Source organism: Sylvia atricapilla, chromosome 6 (genome assembly GCF_009819655.1).
Source record: "Sylvia atricapilla isolate bSylAtr1 chromosome 6, bSylAtr1.pri, whole genome shotgun sequence".
In the NCBI taxonomy this organism is placed as follows: Eukaryota; Metazoa; Chordata; class Aves; order Passeriformes; family Sylviidae; genus Sylvia; species Sylvia atricapilla.
The window spans coordinates 46,865,042-46,889,158 of record NC_089145.1 but is presented as its reverse complement, the minus strand read 5'-3'; the positions used below and the strand labels follow the sequence as shown (position 1 = coordinate 46,889,158).

Sequence of the window (24,117 nt, the reverse complement as noted above, 5' to 3'; positions counted from 1 at the left end):
AATAGTTCAGGCAAAAATGAGTCACAAGAAAGCAGCCTGTTTAATTCAATTCCAAAAAATGTTCTCAACCGCTCGACATTAATTTATAACCAGCATTTTGCAGTGGTCTGCTTTGTTTCTGAGCTTGGGGATGAGGTTGCTGGCGGTTCTAATAGTGTATTTTGTTTGCCTTGTTTGCCTGTGGGTTTCTCTGAACACAAACCAGTGCTGTTTTGCAATATAAAGCCTGGCATTATCAGATTAATGCAAATATTACTTTTAATTATGTACAGAGTGCTGACTGTTTAGGTATAGCTATTTACTGTTTAGGTAAAGCCTCCTGTGTGTTCTTGACAGCATTTCAAGTGTTCATTTCTTTCAGGGGTCATTTTTCTCTTTCTTTATGTAAACAGATTTTTCGGTTCCATGCAAATTAAAATCTGCTAATTTTTCCATAGCCATATGTTTTGATCCCAAGAAAATAACTCTTAATCAACAGCTTTAGTGTCTAAAATTAGTATTGTCCTACTTGCTATTTTTTTTAAAATTCCATAAGTCTCACTTTCACTGTATAAATACATCATTAGGATAACTGAACTGATAATGTTTTGAAGGATATATCTGAGAAATCTTGTTTTGGAGAGCTAGTCCTTCAGCTGTTTTAAGTGGGACAAAAGGCCTGTGCCCTTAGAGCATACTTGCAAAGTACTTGCAAGTGACTTTGTTTCTAAAAAATATTTCCGGTATATACTTGACTAGAAAGATTTATCAGTTTAAAAGCCATGTGGTTAGTGCTCCAAGTTACACACTCGGAGGTAAAATAGTCAGATGATGGTCAAAAAAATGTAACACTGATCTTGTAAGGGTAAAAAAATTGCACGTGTAAAACGCCTCCAGCTCCAAATGTGGAAACAGTGATGTTGAATAGGAAAGAATACAGACTTGCAGACAGACTGACATCCTGTAGCCCTGAGCATCCATATTACAGCTCTGGGCCACTTCAGAATGCAGGATTCCTGAAGAAGGTGAATGATCCCACCTCTGTCTGGTATGGTTCCTTGCCTGGAAGTGCCTCTCTCTCACACTGACTCCCCATGGAATCAGAGGGCTCCTACCCCAGGGTGTCCCACCAACAGCCTGTGGTTCAGTGCAGTGAATCCCCTTTTCTGGGTGAGATCCAGCCCCTGCTGAGGCCACGTGCTCCAGCTGGGTTTGAGGGTCTCTTTCTGGAGTACCTCTGGTTCCAAGGGGTGGGTGGAGGGTGTGAGTGGTGGAAGCACTGCAGCTTGCACAGAGCAATGGCAATGCAGCTGAAGGCTCTAACAGCCCTTTCTTCCCTCCATCACTCCACATCCCTAGGTACACCCTGATGCCTTGCTTTCATCGCCAAACACGTCCAAATTGTCCTCTGTAATCTCTTTGGGACAGAGGTATTATCCTTTTAACTGTGGAGCTCTTCTGCTCACCAAGGGTGCTGTGACAGCACACTCCTCGTGTGTGGCTTAACCCTCTGGAGTCCTGATTATGGCTCTGGCCCTTGGGAGCTGCCATGTGACAAGCTGCACAGAACAAGGAGAGCTGTTCCCAGCTAGCCAGGGAAGATGGGCAGTTTCTCATTAGGGTTAGGATGCCAAACCAAAGCTATGCAGCACAGCTGGGATATTAAAGATTGCCAGGAAGAGTTACTTGGGAATAGTCTGCAGAGCAAAACTAATTTGCAAAGTATATTTGGCAAATAGAGATAACCACACCTTTGAGAAAATGAGGTTGTCTGTACACAACAATATGACCAGCAAAAGAGGAATGATTTATCAGATTTATTATTCACTCTGAATTATTCACTGATCTCTAGCCAAGGGGCAGATACCATGGAGATTTATTTGTTAGTCAGTACATCAGTGCTGTGACTGGCACCTAGTACTAATGGATCATACAGTCTGTGAGGACAAGTGGGAGATAACTGAATACATAAATTCTAATCTCTAAAGACTGTGAAACTAATACTGTTGGCTTGCAGGGCTTTTTTGTTGGCTGACTGACGATAAAACTTAGGGAGCTGACGAAAGTTGAAACCAAACCTACTTGGGAACTTTTCCCCAGCTGCTCAAGATGTAGATTGCTGGTAAACTCACAGATATCTCTCGGGTAATTTCCCCATCAATTCCCTGGACCTGAAGAATCTTTGCTGAAGTTGTAGAGCAGAGGTGTTTAACCTGTGCTTTCCCAGACTAAAGTGTCTGTGAATGGTAACTAGGAAAATGAAGGCTCTTGTCATTAAGTTTGAAGTCACTAAAAAGATATCTGCATCTAAGCAGAGACACTTGAAGTGGTACAGATTAGAAAAGGCTGAAAATCACCCTCTGTAACATTTATTAACAGAATCTTCGACTTTGTTCTTGTCCTTTTAAGTATTTCCTTACTGCTTAGAGGTAAGAAACAAAGTGCCTTTGAACCCAAGTTGTTATCTGTAAAAGGGATAGGATAGTCTTACTTCCCAGGAGGGCTGAATGAATAAATGCTCTAAAGATTGTTTATACCTCAATAATGTGAGGATAGAAAAGCAAAATCTAAACCAGACAACTGTCTAATACAGATACTCTGTCTCCTTGATGGTAAAAACAGTTGTAGACCAGAACTAAACCCTGCATTTTACCTATCTAATGGAGTCATGATGGACCAACCTGTCTCCTAGAGTGACCTGGAAATGCAGAAGTTTGTGTGTGGAGTGTATGGAATGGGGAGAGATTTGTAATTAAGAGTCCTCACTTACTCTTTTAACTTCAAAATGACTTGAAGATTGAAATAAAAAAAAAAAATGCTGGTTTAGATCAACTGATTATCATTTTGTAGAAGGGAAGATGGCCCCAGGACCCAATTCTGCCTTACTTTTATGCTATGATTCCATTCATGTATAAAGCAATTTTTAAATTTCAATCCCTTTTTTTAAGGAAATGGCCTTTTAGACCCGGGAATTATATGTTTTCCCCAGCAGTCTTAGGAAACTGAAAGATATCTCACTTGTACTGGCTCCCGCCAAATTCTGAAATTAGTTTTTAAACAAATGGCTGAAAAAAATCAGGATTTTTTTTTTAGTTAGCCTGCACAAAACATGTCTCTGGTTTTCAGTTTCTGGTAACAGAATATTGTCAGGTGTTGTGGCAGAATGCCTTCCATTAGCCATGGATTTTCTGTGGACTGTTTTGTAAGGGAGAGGAAGAAGCTGTGATAGGGATAAGTGCTGTATTTACTCAAAATATTGCATTCCTTGGTTGAAGGGGATGCTTGTAATGAGGATATGGATGTGTTTATTCCAAAAAGCCCTATTCATAGTCTAGCTTGTTAATTAGGGCAAACAATTGCTGACTGCCATAAACATGCACTGCCAATAGCACAGGAGATGGCTGTGCTGGAAGATGGCCAAGGTGATAGGATTATGTTTTTAGCCACTGGAAATAACTACACCTTTTATTTGAAACCTTGAGAGCTTCTGCACCTACTTGGGCAGTTGAACTGGGCTCTGCATGGGCACAGCTGCTGTCCTGGAGCCTTTCTGGAAGGCTGGCTGGATTCAAAATTCACAGTAGCTCCTCCTAGAGTAGACCAGGAATACTCACTTTGGAAAGGCAAGGGTCAGTGCTCTGTGGTCTGTGCCAGCTCCTGACCTCTGCTCCAGTCTGAAGCAGACAGACAGAGCCCTCAGCTCTGCTCCTCCTCAGAGCTCGCTTTATAGTATCAAGGGAAGCTGAAAAGTTACTAAATTATCCCAGATACAATTCCCAGAACCAAAATTGCTTCCACACTCATACATTTGTCTAAAATTTGATACAGTTCAGTGGGCTTTTTTTTAAATCCTTTTTTTTTTCCACATTCAATCTCAGAACCAGATGAAAAGGGTTATGAAAAGTTTGAAGTATTTCAATAATTAGAAAATAGTCTCCCTAATGATGAGTGGTTTGAATTTTCCTGGAGCACTTTTGTACTTTTATTTTTGTAAGAACTGGTTTCTGGAAACTAGGCAAGTAATACATGAATATAAGAACCCAAGACATATTGAAACCATTTAAAAGCCTGTGTTCTATAAATGTGGGGTTTTAAAGAATGTGTAAAATGGGAGTGGTTGTAAGAAACATTTTAAGAGATTTAATTAAAAAAAAAAAAAAATGAACCCCAGTATGACTGGCAGAGAGAAATAGTACATTAGGAAACATTGCAAAATAATAGGATAATCCTAAGAAAAAGACACTGGACTTGCAAAATAATTTAAAAAGCTCTCAATAGTGTATTAGAAATATTAAATGAGTAAATCTTACAATGTTCCAGAAGAGTCACTAGATGTACTAGTGGCTCCTGCAGTGGCAGGGAAGAACTGCTCAGAGAAATTTGGCCCAGCGAGTGGCAGGTGGGTCCCATGAGGGGTGACCTCTCCCTGTGTCTGTGTCAGGGTCTGCAGAGGAAACCCAGACATGTCCATGGCTCCCAGAGCTATAATGCAGAGCAGTCAGTTAATTCATTTATCCGCTTTTTTATCAAGATGGCTCCAAGACCACAGCTGGAACAAAGCTGCCTCTGCCTCTCTTCAGCCCAGCCCATCCAATTAATGATTGGATCTCATTAATTCATGTTGGGGTATTCAGCCTGTGGGTGAGCTGGGGGTACAGCATGTGTGCCCCCAGCATCCTTCCAGCTGTCTCTTTTCCTCTAGGATTTGGGGAAGAGGTGGTAGGCTGCACTAATCTGACTTTGCTCATTGCAAAATGTTTTTTTTTTTTTGCTTGGAAGAGACAGTGGGAGAGGAGTGATGCTGACTTGAGACAAGTGTGTGCTGTGTCAGACGTTCACTATTCTCTCTTCCAAAGGTACAGATATCCTCTGTGTGGAACTGAGCCTCAGACAAACCCTGAGACAAAGCCTCAGTGCAAGCCCTGGTTGTGCTGTGAGTGTCCAGTGGGTCTGGCAGAGCTGGGCAAGGGCTGAGCTGTCATCCCTCTGTGGCACTGAAATGTGTCTGCCTATCCAGACACTACCAAGTGGTGTTCTGGGGGTCATGGAGGTGATTCAGAGAAGGTGGGAAGAGTTGTATTGTGGGAGAAGTTCAGCTACAAGTTTCTGCAGATAATGTCTTGCATTTTTCTATTCCTAGAATGTGCTTTTTGTAACCTGTGGATATACTGCAGGAGCTATCCTGGGTCAGTTCTGTTTAAACATCCTGAAATACACTTCTTCGTTACCTCTACCAAGAAACTGTTACTGCATCTGGACAAATAATAGTTGGTTTTGCTCAGCATCTCATTATCTATGCCAGAATTTCTTATGCATCGTTCTTGCCCTCATTTATTTATATGTATAGAGATGCCAAGTGATTTCTACAGTGTAAACGTGCTTTCCACAGTATGAATTAATACACTGATTCAAGTGGCGTTAAGTGGAAAGCAGTTTTGAACGGCTGGATGCATTTGAAAAAAACTGAGAGAAAAAGAGTTTGGTATAAATTGCTTAGAGGATCTCATCAGTGATTGAGGGAAGACTTTCCATGGCACAGTGGGTTCCTGAGACTGAGCCTTGGATAGGGGCTGTTGCAGCACTGTACAGATGTCCCTAATGGTCTGTTCCTGTTACAGGTTGGTGTGTGAATGATTTTTTTATAGAGCTTTGCACAGCTCTATAGCTGAGGTCTGTTCCAGGAGCCAATATGTCTCCTTTGGCCTTTTTGTACTGATCAGGGTCCAGAAGTATTGCTCAATTTCATCTCCAGAAGTATTGCTTAATCTTTTAGTTCCAGTGGTGCAACAGAAATGGGGTGAATGCTGTTGATTGGTTAACTTTTATGCACTAATCATTAGTCCCAGCTTCAGAAGAACTTGCAAAGGAGTTACAGATCTTGCCATATCTCAAACAGAGAGTGGTTGCTCTTCCTCCAGTAAGTCAGAAATTGTACTTTTACCTTGGAGGTATAAATCGTGCTGTTAGGGCTTGGGAAGGGTTCCAGAACAAAAAGTCTGGTGCTGTAGCTGATTGCTTCAGCCATCATCTGGCTGCACTGCACAAAGGGAGGACAGGAGGTCACAAAAGGCAGCCCAAATCCACATCAGGTATTGCAGGTTATAGCTACTATGAAATCCACCATTGAGTGCAAAGATAAATTTAATCATCTTTGTGGTGCTAGATACAGGAATTGCTTGGTCAAAATCAATCGATGTTTTATGTCTGCAGTCAGAGTAGCAAAGTGTTTCTCTTCCTTTGCAAGCTGGTGATCTTTATATTGAAATAACTTTTTGTGGTTTCCTTGGTTGAGTGCTTACATGGATTGGTTTGGGGTGGAGCTGTGTTACTGTGAGGTTTCAACAGGAATTCCTTATGCTCAGAGAGCAGCAGCATGAGGGTAGAATGTGAGTGGGGTTTTCTTCCTTTTGGATGACAGTAGGTTTTCCACTATTTCTTAACCATGTTAGGTTGCCCTCAACTTCTTGTAAAAAATAGGACTAGGATAACATTATGTTCTGTATTAACTACTCCATGACTGGAGTACTGAAGCCAATTTTAAATATGATATGGATGTTGCCAGGAATAGAAACCTCTCTGAGGAAATGAATGCCACTTCTTGTCAGGGTCTACCCAGCAAATGCACTGTGAGTTTTTGTTTCACAATAGCATGACTTGGAGTCACCACAGCTCATACTTGAGCATTCAGGAACTGTTTGCCTAGAAATGTATATATGTATGTATGTAACAAGGGGAGTTTTAGGGGGCAGTTCCTCGACAACTGCCAGATACAGTGAGAAATATTACTGTGAAAATGAGTTGGTGTTTCAGCTGCCATGAGATACATGCTCTTTTACAGGAACTGGATTATTGTAGTTCAGAAATGTCAATTGGAGAGGGACACAGCTATCTAGCAATCCATTGAGAATAACATGACTTCATTAGCTGGCTTCATCTTTAGGAGTCTTGCAATGTAAGTCAATTATTTTAACTTTAATTATATATCCTGTCATACTTTTTATGTTTGAGAGAGGGAGTAGCTGCCCCATGCCACACCACCCTCGCTAAATCCAGTACATCCTGTTTTGGTTTTTTTAACTTTTCAAGGTGAGGTCACTCTTCTTAAAGCTGCTCTGAAGTTCTGAGAGCTGCAGGCTTAGATTGTGTCCTGTCTGACGGGTCTCACTTAGGGAGGAATTCCCTCCTTCATGCAAATGCAGCTCTGCTGGTCTGCACATGGTGGTCTGACCCTGTCCTCTCCTCCAGCTGTCCCCTTGGGTGGTGCAGTAGCTGCTCTGCAGGTGCAGTTCTTTGGTCCTGGTCTGGGACCTGTTGAGTAGAAAGCCTGCTGACAGCTGGGAAGCAACAATTCAGACTGTTGTGAATGCTGGCATTTTGTTTCCTCTGGTCTAACGTGGAAGAAAACTCAACTGGGAGCTGCAGGGAAGGACCTCTAATATTGCATGAATCCTTTTACCTCGTGGAAAGGAGCGCTGGTAGGATGGTGGGGAGCTTGCTGCTTGTGAGCAGAAGGATGGCTTTCCCTTGTAAAGACTGAGCTGCTGAGAGCTGTGGTCTTTGCAAAACACCATTGGTCCAGCTTCACCAGGAGCTGTGCTCTGCTCTCACACTGGGCACTTTGTTCCACATGGATCATTTCATGGAAACTGAGGGGCTCTGTGGAACTGAATTCTGCACAACAAACTTGGGTTCAGTAATTAAGTCCCAAACTTTGTGCTGAAAAAATCTTCCAGTGATGAATAACAAAGAGGAAGAATATTTTATTTTCTACAAAACACTGCTTGGCTGGCAGTAGTTGTAGGATGTGATCCAAAGCCATTGAATGTCAGTGGCTCTCATTCTGTTCACTTCAGTGGAGCTGACCTACAGGGTGCTTTGTTATGGCTCATCCTTATTAGTCAAGTTTAGTCCAGCAGTCCTAGGGGTGAGGCTAGGATGGCTCTGCTCTATTGTACAGGCACAAAGGAGGCTGTCTGGGCAATGGAGAGCTTGGGCTCTAAACAGAGACATCAACAGAGCAACCAAGCATCATACGTTCCTGCTGATTGGGAATGGGCAACAGGAGAGAGGGAGAGGAAAATTAAAAGCTTGGAGCCTGGTATGGAGTACAAGAGATGGCAAAAAAGACATCCACCAGTGTTGATAATCCCTTGTGAAGGGGATTGTGGTTTGTCTTGGAAGTTACTGCCTAATTCCTGTTGTCTATGTATCCCAGACTCACTGCATGTGCATTCAGGTAACCTCTGCATGGTCTCAGCAGAAGTTAACTGAGCATTTAAGCATCTGATCCTGTTCTCAGCAGCTTTAACATCTCTGCAACAGCAGTTTATACACCTCTGGGTTAAGCATGTGCCAAAGTACTTAGTGTGATATCAGGTGCTCAGTACATGAGCCTGGATGGAAGGGCATTGGGAGAGTTACACTGACATGACTCTGGAAGGAAGCAGAAGGTGTTTGTGTGTGGTGTAGCTAATCTGGAATACACCACAAACACCGAATTAATCTCATTTAAAAGCTTTGAATTAAGTCTGTTTACTGTAATGGAGCCTCCCACAGTTCTCCACCTTCTTTTGTTTCCTGGTATATTTTCATTTGAGAAAGCCGCAGTGTGAATATTTTCTCTGTGCTCAACTGAACAGCGATACTGCTGCAGTGTTTGGTGTCACTATTCAAAGGGAAAGCCACAACATCATCAGCTTTTCTCCCTTGCTCCTTTGGATTGCCTTTCATTGCTGTTCAGGGCTTACCCAAAACCTGCTTACCTCCCTGTTTCCTATCCTTTCAGCTTCTTCAAATGCGATGACTCAGCAGCTGCAGGATGAATTTGACAGTAGCGTGGAGAACGCAGAAGCCTGGATGAAGGCCATCCAAGAGAGACTGAAGATCAATGACAACACCAAAGGACCTCGATCTGCCCTAGAAGCCAGACTCAGAGAGACTGAGGTAAGGGAAGAGCCATGGAATTTGGAGGTGGTCCTCACTGCTGCCATTGTTACAGCACTTATTGCTGTGGGCTGAGGAGTTTTCCATTAGGAAATTGTCAGCTGCCCCTGCTGGTTGGAGCATTGTGCCTGGGTGGATGAGTTCACATCAGTATTCTTTCTAAATTTTCTATTTGCAAATTGTTTACAGACGTAGGAAAAGAGGATGGCAATTTGCTGTCACAGGCTTCCAAGGTTTTCAGATTGATTTGGAACACTAGCAGCAGGTTTGGCAGGTTAAAGTGTTTACACTCTGCTCAAGCCTGGAACAGTTTGATTGCTCTTGCAATTACCATAGTCATTTGCAGATGATCAGCATGTACTATAAGAGAATCAGATCACGTTAGGGTTCCATCCCCTCGAGGACTCTGGCACTGATAGAAAAAGATTGCAGTGTCCTGGTAATGGGCTGTTTTAGAGTAATTCTTTTGTCCTTTTCCATAACCCTGATGATAAAAGGGTCTACAGATCTCCTTTATGATCCATTTAATAAAAGGTAAAACTTCTCATTTTTTCTTGTTTTACCTAATCTGTTGTATAACTCTTCTCTCAGAGATCCTGTTGCAGATTGTGCCTGCTCTCTTGCAGTGATTTCACATTTATTAACTTCAGTTTCATTAGATGTTATCTAATGAAATAGGTAACATCTAATGAAAGACATCTAGGTCTTGTAATCTCAGAGAAGGAAACACTCCTGTTTGTCCCATTTGTACCGTTCATGATTGGAGGGAGTGGTGATATTTCTGTGACTAGCATTGAAACTCTTTTTATGCTTTTATTACCTTTAATTCCAAGAAATCTGTTCTTTAATTTAAATGGCCAGATCTTTCCCATTGTTATTTATTCCAAAGTCTTTCCTTTTGTGTGTCTACTTATATTTGGCCTGCCTCTTCTGAAGTTCAACAAAAAACACTGAAGGCTTACGAGGATGATAAGGTAGATTACAGTGATGTCTTCAGCCTTTTTCCTTAACTGTGGTTTGTTGGAGGATGGATCTTGCCTCTGGCATAATATAGAGGCTGTTCATGGAGTGATGGATGGTAGCTAGAGTTGCATGTCAGTCACAAAAATCTCATGCATTTTATCCTGGTCTATAGTTTTATTTTTCTGACTGTAAATTGTTTTCATCCTTTTCTTTTGTCTGGGAAACTATGATGTGTACAGTCTCAAGAAACACACAAGAAACGCAGGAACTCGAGGAGAAGAGTGGTAGTTTGGCAAAGGGGAAACATTCATGGCAGAGATAACAAGTTTTGAGGTCTAGAGATTTGTGGTGATGTGGCCTGAACTGCTGAAGGCTTTTTACTCCTGTGGGCTTTAGAGGAGGTCTGTAACATGCAAAAAGTCGTGTTAAGAGTTTCTTTGAACTCAGACTTTGGAGATTCATCATTCCAAAGATTAACAAGTTTTGTCTTCCTGTGTATACCTTAACCACCTCCTGCTCCTTCATCCTGCCTCCTTTCTGAGCCTGGCTTCTGTCTCCAGCTCGGATGTCCTGATGATGTGCTCACTGCTTCACCTATTGGCTGTTTTGAAATCCAGTGATCAGTTTTCAGTTCCTTTTTTGCGCCTGGTTTGCCAGATTTTTTTTATGCTTCCTTCCTGTGGTTTATTTTCTGTTAATTTGTTAATGAAAATGTCAGCCAATGAGACAAATCATGTAAAAAACAGATTTGAAAAAGAAAAATGACTGTACAGGCACTGCTTTCTCTCCAGCTGTTGTTTGCTTCTAATTGCTGGAAAAATATCAGGCTTAGAATAGAGCTTTATTCTTATACTTTACCTGTTGGATGATAGCTTGTATTTTCTTTCTTTGTCCTGCCTTTTGCCCTGCTTCCCTGGATTCTATTAATCACACCGTTCTTAGTAAATAATTTCTCAAAAAAATTGTTTATACATCACATGCAGGTGTGCTGCCTACATGCCAAAAGAACAGGCTTTGCTATTCCCAGAATGAGGGACTGGAGATCCAAAGGCCTTTTACTTGTCTCACCTTTGCAGTAAATGTCATGTTTACCAAAAGTAATCGCTGATTTTGAAAATCTTGGTATTTTCATTGCAGAAGCCTTTTTCTTCAAACTGGAAAGCCTGCAGTTTGCCAGGAGTTTATGGAAGAGCAGCAAGAAAAGCTAATTTGATAGTATCAGAAGTTTGGATAGAGAAATGTTGAAAGCTGACATCTGAATTGGGGGATAATTAATCTGTTAAATTGTACAGAACCTGTGCTGATTTTTCCATCTCTGGATACTTAAAAATTGATGACTGCACTTTCAGTTCCTGGCATTTCTATTTGTGTAATAAGATACACATTTTCACCAATTCATAACTTAGCAATTTGGGGTCAAAGCAAAAGTTGGTAGCAGGCAGAAAATTCCACTAGTTAATTTCTCTTGGCTTCTTTTCTAAGCAAACTTTTATTTGCACTAGGAAACCTTTTTAATATGCTTCATGGTTTCTTATAGTGTAGCTTAAAATTGAGAGGTTGCAGTGTAGCCTGTGGAGGTTGCTTCTTTGTGCTTTGGCAGGTGGGGGAGAACAGCTGGCCTGTAGCAACACGGTGCTGTAACCTTAGAGCAGCAATGGAAACACAGCCACAGGCATTTCACAGAGGATGGTCTGGTTTTTGTAGCTAACTTAAATGTTTTTTGACTGCTGTGTGGTTTTCAATTAAAGTCAGTCCTTTAGAATGTTTAAGAATAAACATGTCTGAAAAAACGTTCGTATTTCCGTTTCAGGAGAAACTGCAGCAGGGAGTTAGGTGGGAAGAGTTAATTGTCTGTGTTGTATAGAAACATTCCCATCCCATGGTAGTGTTGTGTTAACAACTGGGCTCGATGGTCATGAGAGTCTTTTCCAACCTAATTGATTCTATGAGTTCATGATTCCTGAGTAAAAATAAAGTTTACATTTCATCAATTATTCTTGTTTTCTTTCCATGCTTTCAGCATCATTTGTTTCTCCCGTAGAAAATACGTGCACTGGAACCAGAAGGCAGCTTGAAAATGGACTTGATTCTTGTGAAGGCAGATGCTGCTCTTCGCAGCATCAGTGAGGAGAAGAAGCATGAGGTACTCTCTAAACTCAAAGACATTAAAGCCTTGTGGGAGGAGACAGCCATATACATTACTCATTGTCACAGGTAAGACAAACATGCTCTTGGGTGTGTTGAGGCAGCTGTTTCCTCCAGTGCTTTCATAAAGTGCTTCCTGCTTCTCTCTGCTGCCTCGATTGTGGATAGCAGTTCCCTGCTAATCCCAGTCCCATGAGCATTTTGGGTACTGTGTGAAGAGGGAGGATCAGTGAGACCTCAGTGCTCTGCCTCCACAACCTGGCCCACCCACGTCATGGTCTGGAACGATGAGTTTGGTCAGGCACGGGAAATACAGAATACTTCCTCCCCAAAGCTGAGAGGACCTGGGACATGAATCCAAACCCTGTGAAGTCAGAGCAAGTTAAAATTGCTGAGAACCTTGTGCACTGCTTTGAAGGCCTTTTGATGTTGTTCTCCACTGCTCCCATCGTTGTGTCATCTAATTGCTCTCTCTTGCTCCCCCCAACAGCCGCATTGAGTGGGTCTGGCTGCACTGGAGCGAGTACCTGAAAGCCCAAGATGAGTTTTACACGTGGATTCACAACATGAGGGTGACCTTGGAGCCTGACATAGAGTTGCAGCTTGGCTTAAAGGAAAAGCAGTGGCAGCTGAGCCACGCTCAGGTTTTGCAGAATGATGTCCTAAATCAGTCAGTCCTGCTGGAAAGGCTGCTGGAGGAAGCTGCTTCATTGTTCAGCAGGATAGGTGACCCCAGTGTTGATGAGGATGCTCAGAAGAAAATGAGGGTGGAATATGAAGAAATCAAACAAGAAGCTCAGGTACACTTATAAAGAGTGGGAGGTGTTGAAATTTCTCCAATCCATGGTGTTGTTTGCTACTTGCTCCTTGAGTGATGGGGCTTACCTGATAGGATTGCAAAAGGAAACAGAGCTGAGGACCCCTTTCTTACAGTCAGTGAACTGTTTGAAATAATTGTCAAGTCCCAAGATGAGCTATTGTCCTGGGGTGATGTTAATTGGGATGCTCTTACATGGTGCTTTATAGTGTGTTGCTGTAAAGTTACTGCAGGCTTCTCGCTGTGGCCTAGTGAATATTGCTTTAGGTGATCTATTTATAAAGTTAGAATTGTTCCTCATCTTCCAGCATATTAGCTGTTCATGTATAGCCAGAGGCAGAGTACCCATTCCAGGGGCCAGGGAATATTACATGGACACAGTCTTGCTGGAGGAAGCAGCATTAGTTGAGACCCAGAGCTGCCCTCCCTGCCTGCAGAACTGGGAAACACAGATGTGGGAGTCACCTCTGGCCCAACACTTTGCTCAGAGGCCACCTTCACTATCTGAAAGATTTTCTTGCACAGAGATACTGGTTTTTCCCCAATACTTATCTTCTAGCTTGACCAATTGTTAGATAGGCTGGTGCAAGACATCCTGCTTCATCTTTCAGTACCAGTGGTTTCATTTCACCCATTTCTGAGTAAAGATTCCGGGAAATACTTGTAATTTTCACTTCTAAACTCGAATAAAGACAGGATTTAGACCCTGGCCAAGGGGCAGACATCAGTGGATGGGCAGAACAACTCAATTTCTTACTAAAGTAATCAATAGAAACACTTAAAGGGATATTTTAAATATCTGTATAGACACACCTATACCAAACTAAAACCTAAAACCTAGTTTTTGCTCGTAGTGATTTCCAGGAATTTTGTAGGCTGCAATTACCTAGAGCAAATAGAAGACATTTTTGTTACATTGGTTCTGCCGTCTGCCTCTGTTATAATGCTGCCTTCTATTAATTCCCACACCTACACACCAGTCCAGAACTGGAGCCTGACAGTGATGGATACTTTCCCTCCTTGGATGCCTTTGTACAAGGTTAACTTCAGATCACACTGGAAGAACAACATTGGGATGCTTGTTCCATTGCCCTGCTTGCTCCACAGATACATTTTCTCTTTTGAAGTAAAATATCCCAAGCCCCAAGAGTGACAAAAAGTCCCCTAAGCTGTCATCTTTTCTGAGCATGTATTTCAGGTACTTTTCTAGCTGTAAATATACAACTTCTGCTAACGTCTCTCCAAAATCTAGAGTATATTTGGAAATTTCTGTAGCTGCAGCTGCCGCAGAGAAGCCACCAGCAGATGTGTGCCTCAACACTGACTATTTATTTTTAAAGGTATATTGCTTGATTACAAGGCATCTGGATATACAAACAAGAAGGTTCCTGGGAATTGAGGTGTTGTCTGTCTAGATTGCCATTTAAAATTATCATTCACTCCCTCCTCACCAAAATTGTCTTTGGTTTTGAAGTCAGAGACAGTCATTAGTTATTTTAATAAAGCTGTTCTTTCAAACAAATAATTTGAATACTCAAAGCCTGAATGTGACCTCTCTGAGACTGATTTTACATAGTGTGATTTCTCTAACCAACTTGGATGTGTGCTGGTGTAAATGAGATCAGGAAGTGGCTCATACTAGTTAGACAAAATATGTCTTTATGTTTCCAGCCAACTGAGACTCTAGAAAAAGCTTTTCTTTGGCATTGGTTATAGATTTCTTAGAAGGATGGAGTGAGAGAATCCAGCTAAAATCCCGCTTTCAGGAGGTATGGAACAAAGAAGGGAGTTGGAAAGCCTTGGATTTTGCAGCTGAAGTAAATGAGGGATTTATTATCTAATGCCAAAGTTATAGGCACCTTGGGAATTGTGTTGGAAAGTATAACACTTGTTAGAGAAACCCTGGCACCTCTTCCAGTGGGCAGGAGGAATGAATGAGAGAGACACAGGCGTTGTAAGGGGGTTGCTCTGGCCCCTCACATGATGAGAGGCCAGACTCAGTGTGACTTGCAGATGCCAGCTGAATGCCTGAGCAGAGGAGGCTCGCTAGTGTTTGTAGATTACACTGGTGTTTGAAGAGCATTTTTAGACCCTGTGCAGTTGTTCAGCGCTATCAGAAGGCAGGCTCTTGGACAGTGTTTCTTAAATGGTTTGCCTGTGATATTGCTTCTCTGGTATGAGCAAATGGTGGGAGGGGTTTTTTTTTAATTTGTGCTAACATGTGTCTTTAACATGCCCAAATTTTAAAAGCATATATTTTAATAATGTCGACAGGAATATTTTTAGATGTGGCAGCCATTTCCTACATGCTTTCCCCTGCCCAGGAAATTAAAAATATGCAGAGGTAAATGGTTGTGTGTTTTAGCATAAATGATGATTGAAGATGATAAGAAAAATTATGATATACAGGATGTTGATGTTTAGGAAATATGTTAAATACCTCTGAGCACATCAAATTCATTTCAGTCCATGTTGTCTCTGTTAACTGAAACCTAGATACTTGCAATAGTTTGCTAAGGTACCCTAAGGGTAGGACTAAAAGCACCAGGAAGGGCTACAGGAGTTTTCTGTACTCTCCTTGAGACTCTGCAGAGGGATTTAAAGAAGGAACCTCCTTTGTGTGCTCTAGATTGCCTTCCAGAAGAGGCTCATTTGCCTTCACTGACTGTGAAGGGAGCTCAGGGGAAAGGGCTTCCTAAGCCTCTGTCCACCTTCCTTGAGTGCCCAGGGCTGGGCATACTCTGCCCAGACACATCCCTTTCTCTGCAGCCCAAGGCAAACCCATTCTTTTCCTGTCTGTGCTCTTACTCTCTGCAGGGCCTTGCCCTTGCTTCACGTCTCCTCATGTTAGCCTAGTGAATGTGGATGTTGAATTTCACACTGTGCTGCTCCCCAAACAGCTAACCTAACAGGAGCCAAGTGATACCTTATTTTTCATCATTGGAAAGTTTTCTTGCTTAACCTCTTGTGGGAGGAGGGCTCTTTGTAAGACTTTTGTCTGACAACTAGCACAGTCTGTCCAGATCCATGGCATCTATTCCTTGACCTCACAGACCAGCACTGCACCCAGACTCCTTATTCCTTTGTTTTAGGTGGCCAAGGTTAGGTTGTTTTAACTTCCTTTTGAACCCCCTGTATATCAGCCTAAGATTTTTGAGATTAATAACATCTCTGCTTTGTTATCCTGATTTACGGCTTTTGGAGCTTCTGCCAGTACGACAAATTAATCTAACTTCCTAGAGTCAATAATCTTGGCCTGACTAGTTCACTTTGATGTATGGTCCTTTTACACTGCTATAAGGTTGTCTACTTCAGGTCCCTGACCTGAAGTCAAAGCATCAATTGTTTAGCCCTTGCAGACTTGAGAATTGACACATGAAAATTTAACAACTGAGCCATTCTGCTGGATACATCTTGGCCACAGAACTCTGCAGTCATAATTTTACCTTCTGGGTTCATCCAAACCTGTGTATGGCTGGTGCTATTAAAGCTTGTGCTCCAATAATAATTGGGCAGCATTTCACCCTCCAGGGGAAACAACTGTCCCTCAGCTGTCCTTCTTTTGTCCCACAGCAAGTCAACTAACTTGAGGGGTGTCACTCAGGATTTGCAGAAGTCAACAGAGACTGAAGTGGCAGTGTAAAAACCAGGCTGGTGGTGTTGCACTTGCAGGGTGGTGAGTTTGTAGTGCACCATGGGCATAACCTATCCCAAAGGTGCAGGGCAAAGTTCCAGAGGGACTGCCATCCCCAGCATATGCGGGATCCTGTTGGTCTGGCTGGGGAACAGGCTGACAGAATGGAGATGGCTCACTGCCACCTCAGACAGGTTGGCAGGTGTGGGGACCTGTCCAGGGCCTCAGAGGGGCCAAGGGGAAATGCCCTTGGGGACTTCTCAGCTCTACCCACCACTGCAGCTGTCATTCTACTTGCCGAGGGGGGCAGCTGCTCAGAGGCCAGTGATCTGTCCTGTATTACACAAAATGAAATTTGGCCCATTGTCTGTGAGAGCAAGGGGTGCTTTTAAAGGTGCTGCAAGCACTAAATGGATTGCACAAGGAACGATTTTTTTTAATCTAATGTAACCACAGTGTACCTCAATTGGTCTCCATGCCGACTGGAGAAGGGCAAAAAAAAAAATCCCTCTGGTTTTGCAGAAGATAGTGTTTAGGTTGAATATTATCCTAGTGAAACAACAGAGCAGGTGATTTGTGTCAAAATCAAAAAGGCCTCAACTTGGGCTGGCAAACAAGGCTAGTATGAGCAGAGGTGACTGACTTGTGAGGAGTGCCAGACTGGATCAGCAGGCATCAACTCATGATGTGCAGGCCCTTGTAAATTCAAGGATTGATGGTTATAGGGTGCACAGGCAGTAACTTGAAAAACAAAGCCTGCTTTCCACTGGCTTTAATTTGCTTCCAAAATCTGTGATACCACCACAGAATAGTTTGTGACCTGCTAAATAAGTACAAAAGGGCCTGGACCACACGACTGAAGGTGAGGGTCATTTTCCATGCAGTCTGTTTAAATAATGAACGATTTAAAACGATTTTCATGCCAATTTTCATTCTCTTTTGTTTCCATTTTGAGAGATAAGGAAGATGTGCTTGTCTTTATTTTTAACCCTCAAGAGGAATATAACTACTTGTCTCTCAAAGTGAAAACCAGAAACAAACTTCTGTCTCTTTTCTTTTTTGAATGAGAGAGTAGGAAGGTTTGGAAAGGCAGAAATTCGCCTGACAGGGCCTTGCAGTTTGTGTTTTTGGCGACTTAGATATTGAGAGCCTGCAGCAAAATCCATACAGGAACAAGCCTTTGTGTACTTTTGTGTTCTTTTTCTTGAGGTAAACTTTGAATTCCTGTGGAGACCAAGTGTTATCTGGGCTCGTGAAAAGGGAGTCTTATTTATAAATTCTGGGTTACAATGTAAAGGAAAAAGAGCCAGATAAGCAGAGTCCTCACCACTTCTGATGTCTCTTGTTACAGAACAGAGTGAAACTGCTTGAAATGATAACCAAGGAGCATGAGCAGTACAGCACCAGTGTCAACCAGTTTCAATCGTGGCTGAACGGTGTCACAGAGAGATTAAACTGCTGCATTGGAGAAGCAACCAAGCCTTCAGCAGAGGACAAGCTAAAGGCAATGAAGGTCCTTGAACAATATAGCTCTGACAAGGAATTAGGATTCTGTGGTTTTCATGCCCCATATGTGTTGCTCAAACCATACACGGGTGTCCTTGAGAAAAGAATTACACAAACAAAATAGATGGTGATTTTAGCATGAGCTTGGGCAGATGAATTGTATGAGGTCCTGAAACTGTTTGTACGTATGGTTCTTGCAGTATGAGTCACAAACTGGTCTGGTTTGTATTTCTTAAAGCCTGATCTCCGACAGTTATGTGATTCTTCAAGGCTCTTGTTTAAATAAATCAAATTTGGGAAACATGATCCAACTAGACCCTGAAGATCCATAGTTTTTGAGAGTTTAGAGCTGGTAATGAAAATACCAGTTTTGAGAACAATATCCTTTATTTTGGTGCCAATGCTTTTAATGTTTAGCTTAAAATCTCTGAGATCCAACAATTAATATATGTCTAATGTCTGCAGCTCCTGTTCTCTTTGTCAGAGATCTCAGGTAGTAAGCATTAATGAAAACCAGTACTTTCAGAATCAATGGCAATTAGTATTACTCAGAAGGCAGTCAGATGACTAACCCTGGCTTCTGGTCACTTGAAAAAAGACATATGTTGAAATAAGAAGTAGAAACCAAAATACATACAACTAGGAGAGGTGTCTCTTTTCCTACTGATTTCAGCTTTTTCCCCAGCTTCTCATTCCTGCAGGTAATCTTTATTAAACTTCTTTTTGCAGGAAATTGCCAAAGACATTAGGAGTGGTGGAAAGAAATGGAAGCACCTTGAAAATCAGTGTGCAGAGGTGATTCAGAATACCTCTCCACTTGGAGCTGCAAGACTGAAGGATGAACTTGAAGAGCTAAGAAAAGCCTTGGAGAAGTTGAAACTGTGGAGTAGTGAGGAGGAGGAGAGGTTGCTCAAGATCCAACAGTCTGAAAGTGCCTATGAGTCCCAAGCCAGACAATTAGAAGCAGACATCCAGAAGCTGAAAAAAGATCTACAGAGACTAGAAAATGATCTTGACCCTGGGGAAGGGGAAAAGACTGAAGATGAGTTTGTAGCTCTGTGGAGAAAATGCAATGTAAGTTGTTACCCTTTGTGTGGAAGATCAAGTGCAGCCATAGACTCAACATGCACAGTCACATCCAACAAATGCCTGTCCCATGGGTTAGAGATGATAAGGAAAGAGAATGAGTGTGTGTGAAACATACTGAGGAGAATGTGACTGCAAACAATGGAATCAACCACCTCAACCTTCATCATATGCTGCACAGAAGGAGCAGAGTTGGAGGATGTGCTGAAGTTTGTGCCTAGAGTTCAAAGGGATCATATGCAAAAAGAGCACAATAAAGAGCAAACAACACAATTTTCTCCACTTAAAAAGAAGCAGGAAATTAATGCCTCAGTGTATATACAAATGCACAGACACAAATGCATTCACAGACACAAGTACACTTATTTCTGAGGTATTTGGTAAGACCACTGCTATATCGTATCCTTCATCTCTGTAAGACAGGTACCTCTCTTCCTTGACTAGCAGACACATCATCAGTACTATGAAGTCCCAAGATTGTAGCAGTCCAGTATTTACACCAAAACAAATCTGTTGCAAAAATTAGTGCAAAAAATTTGTCACACATTAAGTAGATAAGAATCTTTACTGCTCGTTTCCTCTCGAGGGCTGGTTTTGCATTTATTATCTGTTCTCAAAATGCCTTTCATTGCTGTTTGCATGTCTAGAGCTATGCAGGACTAACTGGGAAAACTATATGCAAAAAGGATCCAAAAAATTTAGACTGGTTCAATCCAGCTACATTTGCATAGGTTTTAGTTGGTTTTGTTTCCCTGAGTCAGCCTAGAATTAACATTCTCTATACGTGAGTCTCTGAGAAAGATCTTTTCAGGGTTGCTGTTAAGACTGCTCCAAAAATGCAGCTCATGTTATATTCTGCAATCAGTGAACTGAAACCAGGCCTGTTTGTGATTCACTCTGTTCAAATAGTGAAGCCTGCAGATCAGATGCAGAGGCTGGGCAGTTTGAGGGGAGGAGAGAGAGCCTGCTGGAAAAAAACTGTTGCTGAGAATGTTTTCTGTCTTTGCAAGGACTGTATTCCTTATAACCAGGAAAAAAGTCACTAAAAGGGGATTTGTGCATACCCTGAGACACAGCCTTACTTCTTCATTTCATATGCCAGACACTACATAAGGTGTGATCTCTTCATTATTTTTATAATTAAGGCAACAAGAGCAGCTCTGGCTGCAGAAGAGTCAAAGATTGAGAGGCTGAAGGCTCAGCTTAAGGAACTGCTACGGTTTTCCCAGGATGTGCAGCCACACGCTGACAGTGTTGTCTCTGCAATCCACCAGTATCAAAGGTACTGGGAAGTCTGATTATTATGGTGGGCAGATGGGGGGAATCTTCTCTCAGGGATTGTCAGGGGCCTAAGAAAAAAAGTGATATGCCATCCAATTGTAGGTGATGGGTAGGAAAAAAAGCTTTTGCTAATTACATCCGCCTCCATGTTTCAGTAAAGCTGTAATTCTAGCCATTTGCTAGGAGCTGGAGGCTCCTGGTCATTTTCAAGCAATGATCTTACATCATTAATATTGTGTATGGTTTGAAGAAAATTAGATTGTTGGCAGCTGGTTTGATCTAATTAGCATTTTATAGTAATAGTTTATGTATTTTGCTTGTCTTTCATGCCAGCAACTAGAAAATCAGGACAGGAGCTGTGGTAGTAAACGGTTCAGAAGAATTATGGCCCTCCCTTGAGTTTCTTGTGGTGACTCACCAGCTTTAGCAATTATTTGGCAGAGTTTATTCCCCTTCTCCTGGCAGCTTTATATGCGTGTTCCTGTTTTCAACTTGCCTTGGTTTGGAAACTCTGAAAGTTTAGCCTCTCCCAGACTTCAGTATTTCCGTTTCCAGGCTGCCTGGAATCAGGAAGTAAAGAAGCTGCAGCAAATTTTGCAAACTAGAAGAAAGGATCATTTTTTTAAGGGAAAAAAGAAGGTCAGTTCTTTTCCTGTATCCCAGCTTCTTTCCCTCTGTGCACGGTATGCTGTCCTGCTGGAAGGGTTATAGGTCACTGTGGGAAAGGATTTCAGTTTAAAAGCTAGCAAGTAAGCAATGTTGAAAGAGGAGCAAGGAAGGCTGGGGACTTGCCTCTGAGCAGAAAATGGCAGCTGCTCCTTTGCCAGCTTCTGTCTGCAGCTTCTTTGGGAAGTCTGGCAGCTTCCCACTGAGCCTGGCAGGGGCAGCAGAGCAAATGGCAGAGGACATGTAAAGTCAGAACTTTCTATTTGCGGAGCTTTTGGCCTCTGCAAACTTGCCTTTGTTTAGCCCCGTCACGGCCCAGTGACACAGGTAAGATTGTTGTTTCTGTTTTTGTAGAAGGGCAGTATTGATCCTGACTGGCTTTGCTCTCACCTGCCTGTCTTGTGAGTTTGCAAAATACTGTTCCCCTATGAACATAAAGTTTGGGCTGCATTTTGCCACATGAGGCAGGATTCTGCCAACTGGGAGGTCAGGCAAGCTGAGAAAAACAGGAGGCAGCTGCATGGGGTGTGTCACTGCTGGGCCTTGTCACTGGGATGTGTTTGGGATGAGCCTTTTTCAGAGAAGCCTGGATATTCATCGAAGCTTTGCTGATTTATTTTTTCCCAGTAATATAGCTGTGTATGTATGTAAATACATATACATAAATACAAAGCTTTTATCAAAATCACCTTTATGTACTAATATAAATTCAAAAATTTATATCAGTGGTTCTGCGAAGTTTAAAAGAATTGTATCTGAAATAAAAATGTATTTTTCACTTTTTGTTTTAATATAAGCTTATCAAAGACTTTTTAAGGTAATTTTTTTAAGAAACAAAACCTTGTGTTTTACAAGCAACTGCAGTTACATTCTGGACACTCTTGAATTGTTCGTCCCATCAGTCAGTGAGACTGCTCTGATAATATGATTTGTTAAATCACGCTGGTGACAGATCACATAAAAGGGGAGACTACTGGCTATTAGAAAAGCAAAGTAGTTCCTGATACACAGTTGCACAAAAGACAAATGTGTCCTACGGCATCTAAATAAAGTTTTGTTGGATGTGTCTGACTGACAGAGCAGCTGTTGGTATGCAACACCAGGCTCAGGCAGTAAAACAGACTGAGGCTTTTGTGTTGTCTATGGCTTACACCCGAGTATTGTGCTAATTCATGCCTTGAAGAATAGAATGTTTGGGATTGGATTTCTTCATAATCCTTCTCTTGGTTGTCACTTTATCCTTACAGTGTTAGAGGCAAGGCTTCTAAAATGAGCACTGATACAGAAACCCAACTGAAGAGACTCATCCAAAATCCCCTGCAAAGTTTTGAACAGTGGAAGCCATCGGTCCAGATGCTCCTGGAGACTCCAGAGCCAGAACTGGCTCACATTGAGGTAGCAAAGCTGTTGCTAAGTTCAGAAATATGGGTTTGACCAAGCCTGCATACAGCTGCCAGGAAGCAGCTGGAAGGTCCTGCCAGTGTGGCAGGAAAACCCACAGTAGGAATGGAGGCCTTTACTTAGCTCCAGCTGTAGCACACTGTCTTATTTTCTGCCCTCTATTTGGTTAACTGGAGTTGTCAGCTGAGGCTGCACCAAGTGCTAGATATCTTAAACAATGATGATAATACTGTCTAGCACTAGCTCAGATCTCCCTGGGTGGGAAGTTTGTGGACTCTGATAAAGAGTTATGTGGTGATATAGACATGGGATTAAAATGCATGATTTGTGCATGTGCCCAGTGAAGCGTGTTTGTTACTTTGTCATCCCTCTGATCTCCAGAATAAATGTGTCTGTGAACAGAGATGAAATTTACCCTCAGGATGAGCATTCAAGCTGTCCTTTCTGTTGGTTGTTTAGGCCTCTCCTCTGCACAGACAATTCTTTTCCATAGTACAGCTTACCTCTCTTTCTGTTCACAAAATGAATGCAGCCTTGATGTCTCTAACATTATCAGGAAGATTTTTCCTTTAACTGGGCCCTGTCTAGGTACCTTCTGTTATCCCTTGTTGGCCAGCATGCTGTTTTTACCTGACTTTGTCATACTGCTTTGGTTGTGTGACTTGTGTGAGAATAATACGGTTATATGATTTTTTTTTTTTGGTGTGATCTCACTGGAAGAATTTTTCTCCTTCAGGCTGCTCTAGCTGAAAGCTCCCAGTTCAAAGAGAAGTTGATGACATTACAGCTAAAGAAAGATTATCTAAACAGTGTCCTTGGTGAGGAAAAAGCAGAATCTTTCCTTCAAGAAGTAGCTGAAGCTTCAAAGGAGAGAGAAATTCTACACAAGAGTCTGCTGCAAAGCAAGAGCAAACTCCAGGTGAACTACAAAACCCACATACTGTCTTTGCCAGTGACAAAGATCACAAAGACAAAGATTAAGTCTTTACTAAGCCAGTTTTATACATATAAATTTGTTACTAATCCCTTTTCCTAAGTTGATCAAATATTCAAATAAATTTGTGGTCTGTTGCATAGTGTAGCTCAGTGTTTGTTCTGAATATGAAGCAGATATTGACAAAAGATACTGCCAAATATGTGTTGAATGCTGGACCTTTTTCTTATTTCTCCATCTAGAATTTGGTATTGCAACATAAGAACTTTGATGCTGGTTTTGCACCATTGCAGAAGAAATTATCTGCCATCAAAGCCAAATTAGATCTGGAGAAGGAACCACAGCCTGACCTCTTGGGCAAAAAGACACAACTCCAGAGACTCCAGGTACATTACAGTATTGTTTGGCCATGTTATCCCCAGCTAACTGTGGTTCCTGTTTATTCATATTTTATTAGCATTGTACTTTTCCCTTCAATTGTGTGTTAGATAATTTCATTTGGTCCTGTTTATAGCATCAGTGAATGAAATTAAAGCAGTACACATGAAGCACTGGCAAACTGAGTTTGAGGGAAGCTGTTGCTGGTACACCTTCTTGGGCTAGTTTAATTGTTAGAGAAAATGTATTCTGACACTTCCCATTGGCAGTGAAACTGCACAAGATAGATTGGTTCAGGTTAACTTCCTCAAAAGAGTTTCCCTTATTCTACTTCCTTTTGTATCCTCCTCTTTCTGCTCTTTACCTTGTCATTTGGCTGTGACA

At 41.9% G+C, this 24,117-nt stretch overlaps 1 protein-coding gene across 7 annotated transcripts in view; it reads left to right on the top strand.

Annotated features, from left to right (window-relative positions):
• Positions 1-24,117, top strand: part of SYNE3 (spectrin repeat containing nuclear envelope family member 3) — a 66,159-nt gene that overhangs the window by 12,443 nt on the left and 29,599 nt on the right. For all 7 annotated transcript variants that reach the window (XR_010743869.1, XR_010743868.1, XR_010743867.1 and 4 more), the window contains exons 2-10: positions 8,765-8,922; positions 11,927-12,099; positions 12,521-12,830; positions 17,833-17,994; positions 18,717-19,061; positions 20,219-20,355; positions 22,268-22,415; positions 23,158-23,340; positions 23,598-23,741. Coding sequence is in view for 1 of the 7 variants with exons in the window: in XM_066321812.1 (XP_066177909.1) it covers positions 8,765-8,922; positions 11,927-12,099; positions 12,521-12,830; positions 17,833-17,994; positions 18,717-19,061; positions 20,219-20,355; positions 22,268-22,415; positions 23,158-23,340; positions 23,598-23,741 (1,760 nt within the window). In the remaining 6 variants the exon portion in view is untranslated. The remainder of the gene's footprint in view (positions 1-8,764; positions 8,923-11,926; positions 12,100-12,520; positions 12,831-17,832; positions 17,995-18,716; positions 19,062-20,218; positions 20,356-22,267; positions 22,416-23,157; positions 23,341-23,597; positions 23,742-24,117) is intronic.